This window comes from Apium graveolens, chromosome 1 (assembly GCF_009905375.1).
Source record: "Apium graveolens cultivar Ventura chromosome 1, ASM990537v1, whole genome shotgun sequence".
NCBI classification, from domain to species: Eukaryota; Viridiplantae; Streptophyta; class Magnoliopsida; order Apiales; family Apiaceae; genus Apium; species Apium graveolens.
In genome coordinates, this window is record NC_133647.1 from 126,459,477 (window position 1) to 126,484,019 (window position 24,543).

General features: G+C 33.0%; 2 protein-coding genes across 3 annotated transcripts; one reads left to right on the forward strand and one right to left on the reverse strand.

Annotated features, from left to right (window-relative positions):
* Nucleotides 1-6,315: 6,315 nt before the first annotated feature.
* LOC141666918 (chaperone protein dnaJ A7A, chloroplastic-like) lies at nt 6,316-12,237 on the forward strand. 2 transcript variants are annotated; one of them, XM_074473168.1, is made up of 8 exons: nt 6,316-6,452; nt 8,550-8,664; nt 9,568-9,706; nt 9,842-9,899; nt 10,581-10,623; nt 10,797-10,845; nt 10,951-11,031; nt 11,144-12,237. In XM_074473168.1, the coding sequence occupies exons 2-8, from the start codon at nt 8,558-8,560 to the stop codon at nt 11,990-11,992; spliced, it is 1,326 nt and encodes a 441-aa protein (XP_074329269.1). In that variant the 5' UTR covers nt 6,316-6,452; nt 8,550-8,557; the 3' UTR covers nt 11,993-12,237. The 2 variants fall into 2 exon arrangements, with proteins under 2 accessions (XP_074329269.1, XP_074329278.1); XM_074473177.1 differs by lacking the exon at nt 6,316-6,452 and adding an exon at nt 6,510-6,528.
* A 1,534-nt stretch (nt 12,238-13,771) lies between these two features.
* On the reverse strand, nt 13,772-15,672 carry LOC141666911 (7-deoxyloganetin glucosyltransferase-like). Its single transcript, XM_074473159.1, has 2 exons — nt 15,055-15,672; nt 13,772-14,933 (listed from the first exon to the last, which is right to left on the reverse strand). The coding sequence occupies exons 1-2, from the start codon at nt 15,593-15,595 to the stop codon at nt 14,002-14,004; spliced, it is 1,473 nt and encodes a 490-aa protein (XP_074329260.1). The 5' UTR covers nt 15,596-15,672; the 3' UTR covers nt 13,772-14,001.
* Nucleotides 15,673-24,543: the final 8,871 nt, after the last annotated feature.

Here is a 24,543-nt window from a genome sequence, read left to right on the forward strand (position 1 = left end):
GATTTCGTGGTAGGATTACCTAAAACCAAGTCAAATCATGATGCGATTTGGGTGGTAATCGATCGGTTGACGAAGTCAGCACATTTCTTGCCGATAAATGAAAGGTTTTCATTGGAAAAGTTGGTCAAATTGTATTTGGATAAGATTGTGATGTGTCATGGAGTTCCTGTATCTATCGTGTCTAATAGAGATCCAAGGTTTAACTCGAGATTTTGGCGACAATTCTATGATCATTTGGGAACTAAGTTGAAAATGAGTACGGCATATCACCCGTAGACAGACGGACAAAGTGAAAGGACAATTCAGACAATTGAAGATATGTTGTGAACTTGTGCAATAGATTTCAGAGGAAATTGGGACGATCATTTGCCCTTGATTGAGTTTTCCTACAACAATAGCTATCACGCGAGTATTGGCATGCCGCCTTATGAAGTGTTGTATGGAAGAAAATGTAGGTCCCCTTCATATTGGGATGAAGTTGGTGAGCGCAAATTAATTGGCCCAGAGCTAGTTCAACAAACGAAGGAAAAGGTCGAAATGATTCGAAAGAGATTAATTGCAGCTCAAGATCGACAAGCAAAGTACGCAAATCAAGAACGTAAAGATGTGCAATTCAAAACTGGAGACAAAGTCTTATTAAAGATATCTCCTTGGAAAGGTTTAACCCGATTCGGAAAGAAAGGGAAGTTGAGTCCTAGGTATATTGGACCATTTAAAGTATTGCGACGAGTTGGGAAAGTGGCATATGAATTGGAGCTACCTCCACAAATGCAACATCTGCACAATGTATTTCATGTATCTCTTCTGAAGAAGTATAATGCTGATGCGAGCCATCTGATCGAGTTGGAACCAGTGGAAATCCAACCAGATTTGTCTTACGTGGAACAACCAGTTCGAATTTTGGACCGAAAAGAGAAGACGCTTAGGAATAAAGTTGTACCACTAGTTAGAGTGTTGTGGAGAAATCCATTAGTCGAAGAATCGACTTGGGAGTTAGAAAGTGAAATGAAAGAGAAGTATCCCCATCTATTTGCTTAGATTAGATTCTGGGGACAGAATCCTTTTAAGGAGGGTAGATTATGACGACTGAGAATTCTGTAACGTAATTAAGTCAATAAAGTATGTTTTATGTGATGTGATTATAATTATGTGACTAAGTGCTGATTAATTGTCTTCTCTGTATATTAGAATATAGGAGCGTAAATAAAAACGTTCCAATTTAAAGAGTCAGCTTAGGAGTTAAGCTGTGTCGTCGGGCCGTCAGGTAGAACGGAACCCATCCCAATAAGGAGTTAAAGAATATAAAATGTGAATTATATGTGATTGAATGAAATGAGTGTTTAAATAAAGTATTTCGTCCTAAGTGATGTGTCGATTGGTAATGATAATGAGAAGCGTAATCGAAACGCCGAGCGCCGGGCCGTCAGGCTGAACGTGACCCGGTACGCGTAGAAAAGGGATAAAGATTAAAGAAGAATAAATGTTGTGATCAGACCTGAGTCGTTATGTGATTGTATATGTGTGGCTGCTTGTCTGTGTGCATGACTATGTGCTTTGTGACATTTTTATGAATTTAATGGAATTATGTGATTTAAATAAAGGTTTATTTAACCTTCTCGCATTTTTATAAAATTATCTGAGTAAGATAAAAACATGGGAATTGTTTTGTTATCTTCGTAATAATCCTGTAGACTTTCTAAAAATGATGGACGGATTTAATTGGTGATCGTTGCATTTTAAATTTATTTTTATATGGAAAAGTGTTATTACTAGCACAAACTTGTAAAAATCATATAAAATCAACCGTTCGCTAAAAAATCTATTATGAGTCATGGTTGGAAAGCTAATTTCGAGATCTACGTGTTAAAGATTTTTATTCAAAACAAATTCATCTTTCCGAGAGAAGTTTTTGTAGATCAACTCTATTTTCTTTTAAGGATAAAAAGAGAATCAAAACATAGAATAACCTAATTACTATATTACCCTCCCTTGGTAATATAAAACCACCCCACCTCCTTCTTCTTTATTTTTTGTTCTGAGCCCTCCCTTCTTTATCTCTTTTCTCTCATTTCTTCCTCTCTCTCTCTCTCTGATTTTCTCTCTCTCTCTCTCTCGGTACACTCTCTCTCTTCACTCTCTCTTACTTGTTCTTCATTCATTTTCGGGTATAGAACCTTGATTGTGTGAGAAATAGAGATATCTACTTATATTCATACATGCATGTAGCTATTTTCAAGTTCTTGAGCAAAATCAAAGTTGGGTTTGGTGGTTTTTAAGTTCGGTTTTCATGAAAACAAAAGGGTTTGTGTTTTGAATAAGGATATGTGTTTGCATGTGTGTATTACTTGTGAAACTGGGTGGTTGATGGTTGGAAACCCCCGAATGGGGGCACCACTGAGATGCCACCACCACCGGTGATGAACTCCGGTGAACCGGTGGTGAGCCATGATGTTAAAAACTGAGCTCTAGAATCTTTAAATCAAATATTTGTGTTTGCATGTGGTATTTTGATAAAAAGGCCGAATGAATTTGTGGATTATAAGTTGATAAATTGATTCTTGTTGGTTGTAATGATAATTTAGTTTGATGTTAAGAGATTAGTAGGATTAAAGATGCAAAAGTTTAGAAGTTGAGTTTGCATGTGTGTTTTCTTGAGGAAGGCCGAATGGCCCTTGCCATTTTTAGAAAACCAAGTTGATTTTTTTTGCTAAAATGAGTGAGTTGTTGATTTGATATATGATTATGGGTTGATTTGTGAATTAAGGATTAAGAAGATCATTTGCATGTGTTGTTTTTTTAAAAAACCCGAATGGGATCTTGATTTCAAAAGATCAAAAATGATTTTTAGTAATGATCATGACTTGTTAAGGTTCATTCTTGGAAATTAGTAAAGATTGGGTGATAAAATTTCTTAATGTTTGCATGTATCAAAAATGGCTAAGTTCTTTTGTGAATTAAGTATGCCAACTAAGATTCTATGATAATTGGACTTGTACATTTGTTTAGATGCGAAATTTGGGAATGCATGGTGAAGGTTTTGGTTCGATCTTGTGTTAATAAAAAGAAGAAATTGATTTTTGTGACTTGATTTTGGTATAATTAAGGTTTAACTAGAAAGTAATAAGATTGCATGTTGACTTAAAAGAGGAATTATTAATTCATGTTTTGGTTTGATTATGTTTGTGGTTAAGGCCGAATAGGCCAAAGAAATTCAAAGTCAAAAAATCTGATTTTTGGTAGATGATAGAATGATTGAGTGTTTATGTGTGAAAATCTTTGAATTTTGCTTGTTGGATTATGTTTTTGGTTCGAATTATGGATAAAAGAAAAAGGGAATTGAGTTAATTAAGGTTAAAAGCTATAAGAAATAGCCGTGCATGTCATTATGTGTTTGTACGAGTTATAAATATTTGATCTGGGAAAATAGTCAAGGATTAGCGAGTATATGCAAAGTGATATAAGGCTATGAGTAAAGAATGTGCTATGTGCTTATGTGTATAAGCTATATTCGTATACCCGAGTCAAGGATATAATCGAGTTATCATATTGAGTGATCGTTCTGGGAACGAGAGTCGAGGAAATGATTAAGATTCTGGTTTTATTGTAGTTTCGGAGCGTGAGGGCATTCAGGCTAGGAAAGGAAATGATATACTAGGTGGCAGTAGTTCAACCTTCAGGAAAGCAAATTCAGGCAAGTAACTCTGATTACTTGTGTAAATGGTTATAAAGAGAATGTTGTTCATACCATGTAGAGTATTGAACTGTTTAATTGTGAAACCCTAATATTGATTTGAGACACCCTGCCTTTGATCTTGTTAAACTGCTACTGATAAGCTTACTGATTTGACCCTTTGATAACCTGACCTTTATGTTCAAACTATTTATTAAGCCATGAATTGTATTGAATCCCTATAATTATCTTTGCGAACCCTATTTAATGATACCTTATTTCCTGATCACCCTATTGATCCTTAAACAGATGTTGATCCTTCTAACTTAAGTACCTTGTTATCCTTGATACAGAATCCTTAAGAATTGTTCCTTGTTTATCCTCGAATCACTTCCTGAACTTTGTTTTTCTTAAAATCTGACTTAAGAATGAGTTTCAACTCGAAAGAGTCTGAATGATTTCATATTCTTGGTAATGATATAATGGATTTTAGAAAACCTATTTTTTTTTCCAACTCAAGTTTTTCCAAACGAATTCCTGATGAATTGGATTGGGACGTAAGAGGCTAGTGGGACTAGTCCAGTCATGGTAAGAGGCTAGTGGGGCTAGTCCAACTTAAGGCTGAAATTATGCCGATTGGTACCTTAAAGACCAGATGGAGGTCGGTACGGGCTGATCACCCGTATTATAATGAAATGGAAAGATAAAGTGATCCAATCAAGGGTTCTAAATGATTATTTAAAAGGGAACTGAAACTTTCTGTTCAGTAAATTGATTCTTGAAAATGAAAATGGTTTATATTGTTTTGAAAAGAGTTGATTATGTTGATGTGAAGCTTAAAGCTCGAGAACCCTGATTCTTAAATCTGTTGATCATATGATTGATTCCATATAATGAAATATTGTTGCTTTCCTCCTTCTTGAAAGATCTATTTTGATCCTTTAATGATTTGTGATGATTGTCGGCTTTCGTCCTGCATTGAGCCTTGTTCCTTGGAAGCCCCACATTATCCTTCAAAACCTTTCCTTAACCCAAAAGCTGGAAATCTGCCACATAGAGCAATTAAAGTAGAATGCCCTGAGTTTGGTAAAGTATATTGTAATTTGATATCGTAGAACTGCTTTATAGTTACTTGCTGAGTTTTATACTCATATGTTTTGTTTTAATCTAACCATGACAGTTAAGCAAGAAGATGGTTAGTCTTAGGCGCACTGCTCGTAAGAGCGTACTTGTTGGTCCCTATCGTGTTGAGGGCTTCCGGTTGCCAGAGCAGGTAGTGGTATTTTTGAGTGAGCACGCGCCTAGAAGGAAATCTGTAAAGATATAATGGGTTATCAGTCGGTTCCCAGCCGGAATCGATATTATTTATTTATTAATATTTTGGGGTTGTAAGTTATATTTTATGGTTGGTAGTTGTAATCTTGTCTCATACTTTATCCTGTTGATCCCGTTAGTTGTTAATCGGGGTTTATGCTTATTTAATTATTAGATTAAAGGTGTGTGAGTCCCCATTTCCTAACCCCGAGATTGAGGGCATCACACAGCTTCCCCCTAATTTTTTTAATTATAAATTTATAATTATTATATTTTTATATAAATATATTAAAGTTATTAAATAATTGGATAAATAAAAATATTTAACTATTAACGGAATCAGTACATCGCACGGGATTAAACTATTATAATCATAATAATATAATTTAATATAAAATTCGACTTTTACACCTATTAATCCTTTCTTTTAATTTCAATTTTTTTATTAATTCTAAATTAGTAATTTTACCAATCTTCCCTGATTTCCGATTTTAAGATTATTGTCGATTAATAACAATATACTAAAACATAAATTCAAATTTTGAAAATAAAAATATAAATTAACATATACACAATATTCATACACTCACAAACCCTTGGTCTAATCTAGAGATGCACAAAAAGCCCGGACCCGAAAATCTGGCCCCGCCCGATCCGGTGAAAACCCGGTCAAGTCCGGCCCGGTCAAAACCCGGCCCGGGCTTCGGAGCTTGACGAACCCTATATTTTTAGGCAAAGCCCGGCCCGGTTAAAAGTCCGGGCTTCGGCCCGGTCCGATTAAAAGCCCGAAAAAGCCCGGTTATAATCTGATTATTCTAATATATTTTCTTATATATTTATAAATTCACATTTACTATAAATATAAATAATACTTTAAACACATATATATATTTACATATTTGTGATTAAGAATATTATTTATATATTTCGTTGCATAAATAATGAAAAAAGATATAATAAGTACACTATATATATTTGGATATCATTGTTATCATAACAATGATAAAACATATTATTTTATAAACATGTTAATTTTTTGCCGAACTTAAATGTTTTCATAAAATATTTCATGTAAACTAATACATTTTTACGATGATTTAGTTGCTAACATATGTATTCTTTGAAATATCTAATAATACTCGATCAGATTTAAATTAAAAAAAAACTCGGCCCGATCCGATCCGACCCTTAAAAAAAGCCCGGTTAGGTCTGCCTCGAGAGCCCAAACAGGCTCTGATATTTTCCAAAAAACCGGTCCGGCCCGGCCTGGTTAAAATCAAAGCTCGAAAAGCCCGGTCCAGCCCAGGCTTTTTAAGGTCCGGTCACACCCCAGCGGCCTTTTGTGCATCTTAGTCCAATCTAGTGGTCTCTCCCTCCAAGTTAGTCTTGAGCCTCATCTTTGAGGTTAAAAGTACGTTAAACCAAAACCAACTCAACTCCAAGGCCCATCAGCTTCCACCCACTTCTTGTAAGTCTTTGTTATCTTCAATTCATTTTTCTACTAAATCTTGATTGCCTATTTCTTAAAGTTTTAATCTTTATGTGTATGTATCTATTCATTTCCTCATTTAGCAGGCTTATAACCCTAATCTTAAATTGTTGTTTTGTTTTAATTCAAGATTTGTTACATATTGCAGTTCTTGTTTTGTAAGTATTGTGTTTAATTTGTTAAAGTTCTTATTCTTATGTATGTTGTGTTTGTATATCTATGTATCTATTCGTTTCTTGATTCATCAGGCTTAGAACCCTAATTTTGAATTGTTGTTGTTGTTGTATCTGTTTATTGCAATTCTTGGTACATCTTTGTTTTCAATTTGATAAAGCTTTTATTTTATGTGTATATGTAATTTGAATATATTCATTTCCTTATTTAGAATGCTTAGAACCCTAATTTTGGATGGTAGTTTAGTTCTTTATTTGATTTAAGATTTGTCGTTTATTGCAAATTTTGTTTGTACTTAATCTCTGTGTTCAATTTGTAAAATATCCTATTTTATTTGTGTATGTATTTTTTGTATCCTTTCATTTCCTCATTCAGAATGTTTAGAACCTTAATATTGGCTGGTAGTTTCGTTTTTTTTTGGGGAATTTGAGGCCTTTTGTCCATTGATTTTTTTATGTAATTTATTTTGGTGTCCTATATGTTAAAGTTCTCATTTTTATGTCTATGTACTTATTTATATTTGCGTTTTTTATTCACCAGGCTTAGAACCCTGTTTTAGATGTTTTTAGGCTCTTTTTAGAAAATAAATGTTTATTTTAATATTTATTTAAAGGCTTTGATTGTTCATATCTTTGTTTTTAATTTGGTTAAGTTCTCATGTCTGTGTATTTAATGTATGTAGCTATGCAATTTTGGATGGGTATTTTTGTACTTAAATCTTTAATCTTGATAGTTGTATTCTCGACAGTTTTTTTTTTCTGGATAGGATTTATGTGATATAATTATTTGTTTCTTAAAAAAACTTAAAAAATGAACAAAATGGAAATGAGAAGAGGATAGTTATTCTTTGTGAGATTTGGATGACATAGCTGACTGTTAGTTCCAATTATGCTTTATGCTAGCATAAGAATTTTTGAAGAATTATAGAGTATTTATATTTTTTCTTGATTTTAATACACAAGCATTTGTAATTATAATTTAAATTTTATAAGATCTATGATTTAATACTTGACGAGTACTTGACCCGAGTACTTGACCCCTGACATCTCAAGTATTGAAAAAATGACAAAAATAGCCGATATTTGAAAAAATTTAACAAAAATAGCCATTCTGAAAAAAGTGGCCAATTTTGGCCGATTGAATACTCCACTGTCAGTTGGGTATCCCAATTTGTATAAGATACTCCACTGGTAGTTGGGTATTTCATATATGGGATACTCCACTGCCAGTTGGGTATCTTGTATAAAGTGGATACTCCACTGACTGTTGGGTATCCCATCGGCTAAAGTTGACCAACTTTTCAGAAATTGGTTATTTTTGTCAATTTTGTGTAAAAATAGGCTAAATTTGTCCTTCACCCTCAAGTATTGGGATTTGATCCAGCTGTAGCTGCTAATCAGCTATATTAGGAATCTTTATTAATTGGCAGGGTAAACGAAAATGTTATATAATGCGGTGCCTTGCTGCCTGATTTGGAATACTGTTGCGATTTTTGAAATTCCACGTGGGATGTATTTAATATAAACCATGGACTTACACAGTAAAGGTCTAAACTTGATAGTTGTACTTGTATGTTCAGTTGTTCTTTTATATGTATAATTCACTACTTTGCTTCACTATTTTGATAATTTCCAATTATACTGATAGTAGCAGGGCACCTGCAGACATTATCTGGCTGATAAGCTATCTAAAGTTTTTTTAGATTTCTTCTTAAGCATCTAATTTAAGGAGATAAGCATTAGTTGGCCAATTTTGCCGCTTAGCTCGACCAAATAATGTTTAGAACATTGCTCTCTTTAGCAAGTGTTGTTACACTTTAATGTTTGTTATCTTATGGCAATTTTATCTTTAAAATGGGAAATAAAGAAATTATTTGACTTATGTTTGGTTTGTAAAATGCAGAATATTGGATGGCAATTATACCTTGTGGAAGTACATGGGTAGCCCGGTGTGGAGTTCAACCTCAAAAAGTAATAAGAGGTTCTGCCACAAACAAGTTATCAACACATTCTCTTCGGTGAGCTTGTGAACAGTTGATTTCATTTGAATTATTTTATAGCTAATGTGGACTTCTTTAGCTTATGGGACCCATACCTTACCTAGGGCCTGTTTGGCAAATCTTATAAGCCAACTTATTGGCTTATAAGCCCGTAACAGCTTATTGACGAGTGTTTGTCGACCCAACTTTTGAATTTACTACTTATAAGCTGATAAGTTGAATGTTAGTAAGGACGTACTTTTTCTCACCTTATTTTTAATTTTTCATTTTTTTTTCAATTTTAATTTTAAAATATATTTTTAATGTTAATCTAACTTAAAATATAAGATTTAAGATAATTATATTTAAAAAATATTTATTTTAGTTCAATTAAATAAAAAAATTTATGACTTATAAGTTAAATTATCCAAATACTTATATAACTTATAAGTATTTATCAACTTATTATTTATCAGTCACTTATTCGATTTAAGTCATAAGTTACTTATTTTAAAATTTCCCAAACGGGCTAGTAATGTTACCATGGCTTGCTTTACTTATTGTATTCATTTGTTCGCTTTTCTTTATTTGAAAAATTTTAAGTGGTGTTTAACCTACTGAATGGTAGATCATACTGTATGATAGTCTCTGATTAGAGCAAGGACTGATGGATTTAGTTTAACATTATGGTCTTTGTTGAACTAATATCATTTCATGTATTTGAGTATATAAAAAATTCAATTGCCTTTCACCAATTTCTTAAACGTTCTATTCTCACTGCATGATCTAGGGTCAAAGTTGTAGGGGCACAAATGATTATGGCTTGTTATTGGTTTCATGATATTTGAGGATATATAGTTTCCTGTGGTGATCTATCCTTGTTTATACTAGGCATGCAACAGAAATCTGGTTTTATAAAAACTTCTGTCTTGTGCTGTGCAGTTTCTCCAAGATTCGAGCATTGGCACCTTCTAGTTCAGCCATGTTTTCTCAAGATTCATTGCACATGTTATTTAACAGTGGACCACATAATAATCCATGTAATCGTAGGGGAAGTCATCTCATTGTTAGAGCTAGTACTGTAAGTAATTAATGTGTACTTTTTTTTTTTTGCATTCTCAGTCTTGTGATCTGTGAAAATTCAATGTGTATAGTCATTATTGTACACTACCAGTTTATCATATTGATTTTTAGCTTTGTCAATCTTCATTTACAGGACTTCTATGATGTTCTCGGTGTGTCAAAAAACTCGAGCAAATCAGAAATTAAGAGTGGTAAGTACTCTATTTTTATAATTTTTTTTACTTTGTTTCCTTCACTTTAAGGGTTGTTGCATATGTATATTCAACGTTGATTTTCAAACACTAATATCTATAAATTACTTTTACATATGTTATCATTGATGGGGATATTTTAGTGCCTTGTAAGCTTATAACAAATTAACAATTGATAAGGATCGAGAATAAATAATTTATATATATGTTATTAATTAGTTTATATTTGTTGAGTACAGAGATGAATATTGTAATTATCAATATGTTTTATATGTGGGGCTAGGATTTTCTTTTGTTACTTATAATTCAAGACATCCCGAAATATACTAATACCAGTGCATATGTATGTATTATGTATTATGTATAGTGTTTTCAGTTGTTAACTTGCCTAAATTATTGATACACACACAAATGTACCACAATCTTGTTATAAATGTTCAGCACAAATTAACAATCGTGCCTCTCTCCTGCCGAGGAATAATATTAATAAGTTTCTTCTGATTATGTTACTATTCCATGAAAGATCCTGTCTTGCTAGCTAGAACATTCTGTTGTCATATGTATAGTTTATCTTTCAGAATATATATCTTAAATTTAATAATTTGACTTGCCATCCGCTTATATACATTGCCTGAGAATGTTTTACTTTATCATTCAGACTGACTAGTTTGCTTTGTTCAGCGTATCGGAAGCTTGCCAGGAGTTACCACCCTGATGTGAATAAGTACGTGAACTGCACATAATAATTTTAGAATTTCATGTTGACCGGGTCCCTTAGCATCCAAAATTGATTCTGAAGTACCTAAACCTATTTAACCAGGTCTAAATAGACCATATAAAAGTCGTAAATTTATGCAATGTTAATCATTTTTTCTGAGTTGATATATTATCCTGCAGAGAGGCTGGTGCAGAAGCAAAGTTTAAGGAAATAAGCAATGCCTATGAGGTAAACTTTTTAAGTTTCAGTTTCACTGTTCTAAGAATTTCAGTAGTCGCTATGTTTCTGTGAAATATGGTGGAACTGCACTTCAAAATTAAACTTGTACTGCAGGTTCTATCAGATGATGAAAAGCGCTCCATATATGATAGGTATGGAGAGGCTGGACTTAAAGGTTCTGGAATGGGAACCGGGGTGAGTACTTGTAACTTCAAATTAAATAACTTAAGTAGCTTCCAAAATTTAGCAGCCTTAATTGATGTACTTGTGATTAATCATTACATAATCCGCTTATTTTTGTGTGCAGGATTTTAGCAACCCCTTTGATCTTTTTGAGTCATTATTTGAAGGCATGGGCGGCATGGGTGGTGGTGGAGGAAGAGGCTCTCGAAGTAGGGCAACTGAAGGTGAAGACCAGATATACAATCTGGTTTTAAATTTCAAAGAAGCTGTTTTTGGAATTGAAAAGGAGATTGAAATAACTCGACTTGAGAGCTGTGGCACATGTAATGGATCTGGGGCAAAGCCAGGGAGTAGTCCATCCAGATGTAGCACTTGTGGCGGGCAAGGGCAAGTTGTCCAATCAGCTAGAACTCCACTGGGTGTCTTCCAGCAGGTGATGACCTGCTCTTCTTGTGGTGGGACTGGGGAAATTTCTAGCCCCTGCAACACATGTAGCGGAGAGGGACGGGTAAGGAAGTCGAAGAGGATTAGCCTGAAAGTTCCTGCTGGTGTAGATGGTGGCAGTCGTCTGAGAGTCCGGTCAGAAGGTAATTCAGGAAAGAGAGGTGGACCTCCCGGAGACCTATTTGTGCTCATTGATGTGATGCCAGATCCAGTACTAAAACGAGATGACACAAATATTCTTTTCACTAGCAAGATTTCCTACATTGATGCTATTTTAGGAACAACAATGAAGGTTCCCACAGTTGATGGGATGGTAGATCTGAAGGTTCCTGCAGGTACCCAACCTGGAACGACTTTAGTGATGGCAAAAAAAGGTGTACCTTTTCTAAACAAAAGCAATAGGAGGGGTGATCAACTGGTGAGAGTGCAAGTGGAGATACCTAAACGGTTAAGTGGGGAAGAGAAAAAGCTAATTGAAGAACTTTCCAACCTGAATGACGCCAAAGCTGTCAACAGCAGCAGGAGGTAATAGCAACAGCAATATATTTCTCGGTCCTTCGATTTTGTTCCCTGGCAACATAACTTGGTTGTGGAAATACACGCTGGCCTTATATTATTACATAGTCATGCTACCCCTTGAATTGTGATGCATGTATGTGGGGGGAAGTTTTTGGGATAGATTATTGTAAGATATACTAGTCGGTTAATCATCAAATTGATGAGAAAGAATTAGAGAAGCAGACTTTTTTACTATTTATAACTGAATTTTTATGATCTCTTGGAGATTAACTCCATCATATACTGTTAAATCATTCATATTTATCTAGTTGCCTAGAATATCTGCTTCTCACTTCTGTTGTCACCAGAAGGCTAAATACAGAGTAATACTATATATGAGAAGTATCAGAATTTTAGAAAGGAATAAAAAACCAAGGGAGAGAGGACTAATCCAAAGTGAAAAGATCTGTCACATTGGCACGCTGCTTCATAGGTAGTTTAGATTTTGGGAATTGAGTTTAAGTAGATCAATATACATGCCGAGTAGGCATAATTAATCTTGTTCACCCATCTAATGTAGTTCTCGGTGTGACTCACACAAAGGAGTTCTGCCCCACTGATGATAGATTTTTGTGTCCTTGTGCCCTAGACCAGAAGAAACTTATCAGAAAATTGTTGTAACCAGGTCGTCATTTCGCTGCCGTTAATTATTGAAAATTCTCCCCAGTCGCATAATATGAGCCTTAAAATTCACTACTAATGTCGTTGTCTTATCCAATTGTAAGGGGTCATGGCACCCTGATGAACATGGTTGCTAGCAATGCCCCTACATGTTTCCAAAGTACAAAATCGAGAAATTCATGGAAAAGTATCTATCAGAACTTGTAAATTTAATAAATCGTTGATTGAAAACCTTACAATATAATGAAATAATTATTTCGCTGGTTTTATGATGAAAATATTTGTCTTGACCGCATTTATGAATTTAATAATAGTAAAAATAATACAATACAACAATAAAAATTAGCTACAGAAATAACTCTTATATGAAGGGTTCTAAAAATCCCCGATTAATCCTTAAAAAAAATTTGGCCGATCTATTTTTTAAAATCCGATTAACATTTATAAATTATTTTTGAATTATATATTTCATAATAAATAAGGTAAATATATTAAATATTATTAAAATATTTAAATATATCCGATCTTTGTTCCGATTAATCCCTCCGATTAATCCCCGATTTGCCGATTAATCCCTAATCGGTACCTAAACCAATTAGTACCGATTACCGATTTTTACAACCATACTTATATCAAACAACCTTACGTTAGTACATAATTTGAATTTAACAAAAAACATTAAAATCACAATTTTATTGCAACTACTTATTCCATTTTTTTTAAAAAATGAACACAAAATAATTTGATCAACTTACAATGGGATTAAGTTCAATTTTAAATTGTAAAACAAAAGAATTTTTTATCAACTTGCATTAAATGTTTTTCCCCTTGTCCATAATTATTAGATTAATTCAATATGTACATGCATAAGAGTCTACATTATAAATAACAAAAGAGGAAGGATAGGGTGGAAAATTGTTTATAAATTACAATCAAATTTAGAAATTATAAGATGGTTAAGTAAAAAAAAGGAATTTTTAAAAGCTAGTGGATGGAGAGAGTTGATATTTAAAATTAAATCAATAATATGCAATTGACATATAAACTATTGGGACAAAAAGAGTTGATATTATGATGTAGAATCTCATTCCCTTCCAATTTTTAACATTAATCCAAGCTATCTACAAACTGCAAGTGAAATTTAGGTTTTTATATCAAACAATATGGACTTGTATATAATCAATGGTATTTATTCATGCAGGAAAAAAATGATACAAATTCTTATAGAATCATAGGTAAGAACATTGATGTTAATTCAAATGGTAACTTTATAAATCAATATAGGTAAATGTGATCTCTATATGCATAAGAACATTGAAGCTTCTAGTGTACATCCATCCTGCTGCTATCAGATTTCAATTACTTTGGCAGTAGCACCTCATCAACCAATTTGTCTAAATATAGTGAAGAAGAACCACCAGGGCGAGCAGCTGCTTCAGCTTTCTTTTTCCACTCCAATGCATTCTTCCTCATTTCCTTTCCCTTCTCACCATCCATCAGCTCTCTCACCAACTCCTCTATTTTATCTCGCTTGACATTATTATCGATCTCCATTCCAATTTCCCATTCCACACAACTATACTTGCAGTTGGTCTGTTGTTCTGCAAAAAATGGCCAGCAAATCAACGGCACACCACTTGCAATGCTTTCAAGAGTCGAATTCCACCCACTATGTGTCAAAAAACCTCCAATAGCAGGGTGCATTAGGACTTGTTCTTGAGAGCACCAGTTTGCCAACATGCCTCTTCCTCTCGTTTCAGCCACAAACTCTGGTGGAAACATGGCTGTCTCACCGGCAACTATATCCGGCCTGACTATCCACAAGAATTGTTTCTTGCTGCTAGCTAAGCCCCATGCAAATTCAGTGAGCTGTTTAGCAGTCATGACGGTGATACTACCAAAATTCACATAAACAACTGAGTTTGGTTCTTTTTTGTCAAGCCAATCAATGTAGCTTGTAACGTCTTCTTTCCACAAGCTTGAGCTGATGGACATAAGTCTATTGTCCTGAATTTGGTTCATCATTAAGTGCAGCGGCCCAATGCTATACGTATGAGGTTGACTGGTGGAAATTGCATCCAAAACTTCCTGTTCAAGAGTGTCAAATGTGTTCAAAATAAGCGCATGAGCTTTTGGAACCAGTGCTGTCTCAGTTATAACGAAGTTGAGCATGAAATCATTCGGGTCAGTAGTTCTGACAAAACTAGGAAAATCCTTCAATTTCATGTTTTTCATTCCCGGAGCCCAATCAATTTTTGTATCTAAATAGCCATTTGTTACATAGGCTGCATCTGCAAAGTCCAAAAACAACAACAGAAGATATAAAGGTAAGTTACATACTTCACTCACTAGAGTAATTGATAAGATGTTGCACTCAAAATAGAAATCTGTATAAATGATATGTAAATTTACCTTTTAGTGGCGTATAGCCTCTCTCGACAAGTTGGTGATACTGCGTATATGCTAGGAGACCGCAAGCACTTGTTGTCCAAAACAGCACTCCAGGTATACCATACTCTTCCGCAGTTTTAAGAGTGAAGGCCATGATCCCATCAGAAACAATACATGTCACTGGTGGTACCCCTGAGACTGAAGAATCGTTGAGTTTGGCAATAAGCTCTTTGAAAGGAGCATCACAGTTGATTGGAGTGTACTTGCACAGCGTAGGAATGTCTTGAGTTGCATCGGGATCTGAGGGTGGTAGACCGTCAGGGATAGAGTAAAAGCGAAAGTCAGGCAAGCCATCAAGGGCATTCGGACCCCCAGATTTGATCAGACGATTGCGATTAAAGTCAGTGTTGACAAATGAGATATGAAAGCCCTTCTGGTGAAGAAGCTTGGCCAGTTTTAGCATTGGATTAATGTGACCTTGTGCAGGGTATGGAATACACAAGGCATGAGGCCTATTGTTTGCTTCTGTCATTAAGCCCATGTCAATCTTTTGTTCTATCATTTCTGTTTGTGATCAAAGTGCTTATATAGCGCATAAATTGGACTGGTGTTCTTAATACGGTGGAGCTCGATAACAATACGTATTTGTTATCCTCAAAAATCTAAACACCTTAAAAAACTAAGCGACCTAAATGACCAACTGCTGCTATACGAAATTTCATAATCAGTGACCCCAGTCATTTGTTTTACTAATAATGTAAAAAATTTCTTGTACGACTAATCATTTAAATAATTAAGTTGGCAAATTTGACTTTATTTGGCCAATTTGTTTGTACAGACCAAGTTGTTGGTTGCTAGACCAAGGCTCAATTTATATTTATTAAAAATCCATAAAAAGCTTGAAACCGAAAGTATAGTGTGATCTAATCTGATCAAAGCTCGGTCAAAGTTCGATCTGGGCAACTTGCTTGCTATGCATGCATGGTTTGCAAATTGCAATATAAACTAGTCATAAAAGAGTACAATACTAATTTTGGTTAAGGGGAAAACAAAATCGTGAGAATAGAAAAACGCAGAACCGACGTACTAATTAAAAAATGTGCAAAATCTCTGTACTTTCCATGGCTCTCCCGAATTTGGGCTTTCGGATGTGATTCTGCTATCTAGAAAATCAATCAAAATAATCCCCTCCTAGCTAGAAACCGGACCGGATACAAGGTAGCTAGAAACATTTCAGACACCTATACACCAGGCTTTAAATGCAAAACGTTTTGTAAATAGTATTCACAGATAACATCAACTATGCACAACTATGCACAGCTTATTGCCTTGTTGCATTGTCTCATTCAGGGGCGGCTTTTGTGAGCGCAAGGTTACCGAGCGAACAGAACATCCGAAAATAAAGGGCCCCAAATTTATACATGGCTATATTATACATAGAAATTTAACAAACGGAATTTGTAGGTATAAATTGGTCAAGTCTTACCAGTAACAGTGTGGTACTCCCCGTGACTGGATAGCTACTATCTTCAATAAAAAAAGTCATATGGCTAGTTTTAATAATAATTATGGTGAAATTTTATGAGTTAAGTTTCATGAAATCGCAATTTTATTGAAGTTCTTAGAATCTATATATGTTATGCTAATAAAATATAACTTCAAATATTGCAAAACTTATTATTTTTCGAATAATGTTCTACAAACATTACCATTTTATTCAAAAACTTGCAGATTGTATATATTTTACAAGTAGAACATTGCAATATATATTATTTTATAAATATGCTTATTTTACAGAACATAAACATGGGTGCAGAACATCCATATTTAGTTGTAAAACATACATATTGTACTTATAAATGTACGGAATTTGCATGATTTTATTGAATTAATAATATTTATGAAATATATTTTGCAAGATAACTCATTTTACAAGATATTTTATTTGCAGAATATAAATAGATTACGAGAACTCCCATGAAAAAGTGGATTCCATAAAATTTTACTCAATATTTTATATATAAAATATTGTAAATGATTTTGTTAAGAATATACAAGAAGAACATCTCTTTTTACCATGAAAGGTGAGGATTTTTTTTGTTTACATTGTCTCTCGATAATCATTTCATCTAATAAATGTTATTTACACTTAATCATATAAAAATAGAAAAAAAAATCTAATTTTGAGATTTCGCACATAAAAAATTGATCTCATTCAATATTTCAATCTAATACAAACAAGTCATCATTTAAGCATGGAGTAGAGCAAATTAGTTTGTAGATGCAGTGATGCGCAACTTGTTTATGGCGAAATGTCCCACCGTCCACTTGGCTGTTGGCTGTACTGTATCCGCATTCATCAGATTTAGACATATTTAGTAGACTGATTGATTTTTTCCAGTTCTGTTTGATCGAGATCTATACTATATTATAATAACCGGAATGCGAGATAATTTGGTTCAATGGTTATCCCCTAATTTTATTATTAAAAATAAATAAATAAATAGTGTTATATGTCCGTTAAATTACTAAATTATTAAATATTACACATAATCTGCTTATCCTACTAAATTACGACCACAATTTATTTTATTATATAAAAATAAATAAATAGTGTTATATATATGCCAAACTACTAAATTATTAAATTACTAGACATAATCTACTTATCCTACCAAACTACGATCACAAATTATTCTATAAATTTAATTATAAATTTAGAATTTTTATATATTTATATAAATTTTTAAAATTATAACATGACTAAATAAATAAATTTAAATATTAACGAGAACCGTGCATCGCATAGATTAAGTTAGCATACGTAAGAATTAAGATGCATCACATAAACATATTTATATATACTCGTTTACTAAATCGGACTTCACATCGTCATTGCTAAATAATGTCCTGATTTTTTTGCACAGCATCTTTGTGAAATAATGTCACAATTCTTTTTACAGGTTTATTAAATCGCGCTTTGTAATGGTTTTAAAAAAAATAATTTTCAGACTATTCGCGTTTGTAAAGCATTTTTAAGATTAATAATAAGATGGTAACTTGAGTTAAGTTGAAAGTTCCATGTTGAAAATTTTAGAATAATAATAAGTTGATAATTTGAGTCGGAAGAAAATTTTATTAATATGATTGATAAAATTTAGGATAATAAATTTAATAAAAAGATGTAATTTTAGTTAAGAAAAAAGTTTATTAATATGATAGAAAATTTTTAGGAAAATAAATAAAATGGTATTTTTTGTTTACAGAGCGACGATTCGCATCGGCAATTTACAAAAATATTCCGATTTTTATTCTTATTTAACCCCTATTGTTATAAAATTTTGAATAAAATAATAAATATAGAAATATAAAATCTAAAATCTCATGAATCGCTCTCTCATTATTCACCAATCTAATATAATAAACTTATATTATTTATTAATCAATAACTTTTTTTATAATATCATAAAATTTAATTCTTGCAAAGCATAGTTGGAACAAAATAGTTGTATGAGTTTATATTGGCAGAGAAATTTTAGGATAATAAAAAGATGTAAATTTGAATTACAAGGAATTTCATTTAATATGATAGAATTTTTTTAAAAAAATGAGATAAAATTTTTTGTTAAGAGGAAATCTTAGGAGAGAAAGTTTAGTTAAATAATAAAATGGTAGTTTGATTTAAAAAGAAAGTTTAGATACATGACATAAAAATTTTAGGATAATAATAAGATGGTAATCTAAGCTAGAAGAAATAAATATTGTAGAGAAAATTTAGGAGAATAGTATGTTGGGATAAATAACACAGAGGGGGTGAATGTATTTTGGTTGAACAAAGTAAATTTAATTTTGTAGAGACGATGTGTTAATGCAGTAAATAAACATGCAATAAACAAGAACACAATCTTTTCAAAACTCACTTAATTTTTATATTAAAAATCAAGAATGTTTTGCTACAAAATTTCTAGGCTCTTTGTTTAAAGAGCTTAGTTTCTTCTTGAGAGAGTTACAAGATTTCTATCTAAATTGTTACAACTAACAGAAGACAAGTGTTAACTTTATAACTCAGTTAACTGATGGTTTACACAGTGTACAATAAGAGATGCTATTAGCTTTTCTAAACTGTCACTTGTCATTTCTATTTATACAAAAGTAGATCTTCCATTTATGGCTTAGCATATCTTTAGCATCCTGTGATTATCTTAATCTTCCTCTATCAGTTAATCTTCACCATTGATCTTACACATTCTTTAAACTGCTTTTTGTAGACTTGTCAATCCAGCTGGTTGGATTGTTTGTTGATTGTTTATCTTGAAGATTGAACTGGTTTGTGATTTTGTACTTTGAGAATTTCACTCGAGATTTTCAATTAGGCGTATAGAAATGTTGACATCTCAATAAGTATAATGACTTATCGAGATCTCTAATGCTCTAGTGAATTTGACTTATAGAGGTCACTGAGTTCTCAAATGAAACTTTGGCTTGTCGAGATCTCTTAGCATCATGTCTTCACTTTGACTTGTCGACAACTTAGAGTTCTCTAGTGAATTTTGACTTATCGATATCTCTGAGTTCTCTAGTGACTTTGACTTATCGATAATCCAGACTTCTCTAATGAATGTAGACTTGTCGATAACTCTGAGTTCTCTAATGAAGAAATGACTTATCGATATCTCCAATCTTCATGTCTTCTTGACTTGTCGATATCTCTCTGAGTTCTCTAGTAGCTTTCCTGACTTCTCGATAAGTCATTCGGAGTTCTCGAATGACTTCTCGATAAGTCATTTGGAGTTCTCGAATGACTTATCTTGAAAAATACAGGAGCAACCATTTGAGAGGTTTGAACAAGATGAGGGTTTGGAGTTAGGATGTTTGATGAGAGAAAAAGTAGTGATGAATATTGAAGAGAGAAGGATTTGAATTTATAGAAGGAGAAAAGAAACCGAAGAGACACTTGAGTTGTCCGGTTAATAAGTGTTTTAATCACACAAACACACTTTACGCGTATCTAGGCAGTTAAAAGTGACTTAACTTTCTAGATTAACTATTCCTCATGCAAGTACTGAAGAACACTTACACAAAAAAACCCTTCCTAGCAGCAAAAAAATATTCCACTAGCTCACTAATTTAATCAAATACTGAGAAAGATTTATTTTGAATAAATTCGAAACACATAATTAGCACATAGTCAAATAAATTCAACTATTATCAGTATTCTCAAAACATCACATATAATATACTAGTCTACTTACATTAGACTAACATACTCCATATTTAGTCAAAAATATGCACGTAAGCACGTAAATGTGTCAATAAGTCTGAGTATTTATAAAAAAACAAATGACTTAATGAAAAATCTGAAATACGCATTGAGATTTATTCGAGAAGTCATTTTGAACAATATTCGCATATTCGAGAAGTTATTTTAAGTTCTTGATTAGAGAAGTAAAATAAGCTTATCGAAATGTCTTATAAATACTCAGTTTGTCCAAATAGGAGTGATAAATTCTGAATTTTAATCAATATAAGATTAGAACAGATTTTATGTCAAGTATTTTGCTGAACATAATTTATGAATTAAATTATTCCAGTTAAATAGATAAGTATAAATAGAGCTTATAGAGAACTCAAAATACTCATTCGAGAACTCTTTATTGACTTATCGAGAAGTCATTAGTTGTCTGTTCAAGAATTTCATTTGAGAAGTCCATTATTGGCTTACTCGAGAACTCATTCGAGAAGTCATGATGACTGCTTGAGAAGTTCATTTGAGAAGTCTAAAAATTGACTTACCGAGAACTTAATCAAGAAGTCACAAAATGGCTTATCGAGAAGTCAGTTATACTTACCAAGAATTCAGTTTTTCATACTTTTTGCTTCTTTTGATCTATTATTTACTAACTTCATATATTTATGATATGAATTAATAAATATACAGTTTACTTAGAATTTTGAAAAATTCCAAGTTAAAATATGTATTGAGAAGTCTGGGTATTTATAGTAAAAGTAAATGACTTGTCGAGAACTCAAAAATAGACGTTTGGAGTTTGTCTATCGAGAAGTCATTTTAAGAAATGAAATACATATCGAGAAGTCATTTTAAATTACTCTAATAGAAAACTAAAAATTGACTTATCGAGATGTCAAATAAATACCCAGTTTGTCCAATAATGGACTGAATTAATTCCAACTTTTATTTGAATAAATTCAAAATAAAATTAGAATAAATTTTCCAAAAGTATTTTACCAAAATAATTTATTAAATTTAATTTTTTCAGTTTTGAGTTATTGATAAGTCAAAAATTGTACTTTTAGAGGACTTTGTGAAATAACACTACTAGAGAACTCTACAAGGACTTATCGATAAGTCATTTTTAAGCCTATCGAGAAGTCACTCGAGAAGTCAGTGAATTGACTTGTCGAGAACTCACTCAAGATGTCCTAAAATGACTTGTCGAGAAGTCAATTAGACCTATCGAGAACTCAGTTCTCTATAAACTTATGATTTTTATAATTCTGCCTTGTGTTAATTTTACATATTAAGAATGTAACTTAACAACTGAGCAATTTACTTAGAATTTGAAAAATTCCAAGTTGAATTTTAATTTTGAAGAATAAATATGCAGAGATTTCTGAAATATTTATACTTCATATTTCAGTTAATTTCCAATAAAATCAAATTGATTATGATTTACTGGAAATTAATCTGCTGCAACATACTAGCTGAGTTCTTACCTTAGGATGAAGAATTTAGCATTTCAATTTCACCTATAAGTCTAGTAAAAGTAGCTTCATCCAAAGGTTTAGTGAAAATGTCAGATAGTTATTTTTCTGTTGGAACAAAAATGAGCTCAATGGTACCATTTGCAGCATGTTCTCTAATAAAATGGTACCTTACATCAATGTGTTTTGTTCTAGAATGGTTAACTGGATTAGCCACTATAGATATAGCACTGGTATTATAACACATAATGGGAATTTTGTGCAACACTAGGCCATAGTCCATTAGCTGATTTCTAATCCAAAGCACTTGAGCACAGAAACTTCCAGCAACTATGTATTCAGCTTCAGCTGTGGAAGTTGACACAAATTGTTGTTTCTTGCTATGCCAAGATACAAGTCTTTGTCCAAGAAATTGATAGCTTCCACTAGTGCTCTTCCTGTCAACCCTGCATCCAGCAAAATCTGCATCTGTGTAACCAACAACTACAAAACTAGTTCCCTTAGGATACCATAATCCCAAGTTAGGAGTTCCCTTTAAATATCTGAAAATCCTTTTAACAGCCATCAAATGTGATTCTTTTGGATTGGCTTGAAATCTTGCACACAGACATGTTGCAAACATTATGTCTGGTCTACTTGCAGTTAAGTAAAGCAGTGATCCAATTATCCCTCTATATCCTGAAATGTCTACACTTTTTCTTTTCCTGTCTTCATCTAACTTTGTTGCAGTAGACATTGGTGTAGAAGCAGGTGAACAATCAACCATACCAAACTTCTTTAATAAGTCCTTGACATACTTGGTTTGGCCAATGAAGATTCCATCATTTTTTTGACTAACTTGAAGTCCAAGAAAATAACTTAATTCTCCCATCATACTCATTTCATATTCACTCTGCATAAGCTTAGAGAATCTTTGGCACATCTTTTCATTAGTAGATCCAAAAATAATGTCATCTACATATATCTGGACTAGAATCATGTCATTACCATGGTTTTTGTAGAAGAGAGTTTTGTCTATTGTTCCTCTAGTAAAACCATGTTTATGCAGAAATTCTGACAATGTATCATACCAAGCTCTAGGTGCCTGCTTTAATCCATATAGAGCCTTGAGCAGTTTATACACAAAATTTGGAAATTCAGGATCTTTAAATCCAGGTGGTTGTTGCACATACACTTCTTCTTCTAGCTCACCATTTAGGAAGACACTTTTCACATCCATTTGATACACTTTAAAATTTGAGTGTACAGCAAATGCTAGAAAAATTCTTATTGCTTCAAGTCTTACAACTGGAGCAAAAGTTTCATCATAATCAATCCCTTCTTCTTGTGAGTAGCCTTTTGCAACCAACCTTGCTTTGTTTCTGGTAACCACACCATTTTCATCCATCTTGTTCCTGTACACCCACTTTGTTCCAATTACACTTCTATTCTTTGGTGCAGGAACTAACTCCCAAAATTTGTTTCTTCCAAACTGATTGAGCTCTTCTTGCATAGAAGATATCCAATCAGGGTCCATTAGAGCTTCTTCAGTTTTCTTGGGCTCAACTTGAGATAGAAAGCATGCATGTAGGCACTCATTAGCCGTTGCACTCCTAGTCCTTAAACCAGTATTAGGATCACCAATTATTACATTAGGATTGTGACTTCTATCCTATTTCCTGGTGTGAGTTTGTTGAATGGTGCCTTCATCATTTTCTTTATTGTTGGTATGATTTGTAGACTCTTCTTCTCTTCCTCCCCCTGAGTTTGTGCTATCAAAATTAGGTGTTTGAGATGAGTTTCCATTCCCTTGATTCTCTTGTCCTGTAGATTCTTCATTAAACATTTGTTGTGCATTGACTTCATCATCACCATCAGAATCACTATCAATGTTGAGGTTTTCAAATGCAAGGGCTTCAACTTCATTTTTATCAAGGCATTTCAATCCTGGACACTTGTCATCATCAAAAGTCACATCGGTATTTTCCATAATTTTATTTTGATCTAACATATAGACCTTGTAGGCAGTTCTCTCCAACGAATATCCCGGAAAAATTGCTTCAAAAACTTTTGAGTCAAATTTTCCCACATATTCAGAGTTATCTTTCAAAATGTAACACTTGCTTCCAAACACATAAAGATGCTTTACAGTAGGCTTTCTCTTAGACATAATTGAGTAAGGTGATTTGCCATGTACCTTGTTAATGAGGTATCTGTTCTGAGTGTAACATGCAGTGTTAACAGCCTCTTCCTAGAATCTTGTTGGCAACTTGGCATCTTGTAGCATTGTTCTAGAAGCTTCAACTAATGTTCTGGTCTTCCTTTCAACTACTCCATTTTGTTGAGGTGTTCTAGCAGCTGAGAATTCTTGAACAATGCCTTTACTTTTGCAGAATTCACTCAATGTAGCATTTCTGAATTCTGTTCCATTATCACTTCTCAATCTTTTTACACAGTTGTAATCTTCAGCCTGTTTTTCTATCTTCTTGATGTGCTCAATTGTGATGTGTGGAGTTTCATCTTTAAAGTACATGAATTTTACCCAAGTGTATCTTGAGAAATCATCTACCATCACAAGTGCATATTTGTTCCTTAAAATAGATAAGATATTTACTGGCCCAAACAGATCCATGTGAATGAGCTGCAATGGTGCACTTATAGAATTCACAGTTTTTGATATGTGACTTGATCTTTTCATTTTTCCTTTCTGACAAGCTTCACAAAATTCAACTTGAGCAAACTCCAATTTAGGCATGTCTCTTACCAGCTCCTTTTTAACCAAGGCGTTAATTGTCTTAAAATTTAAGT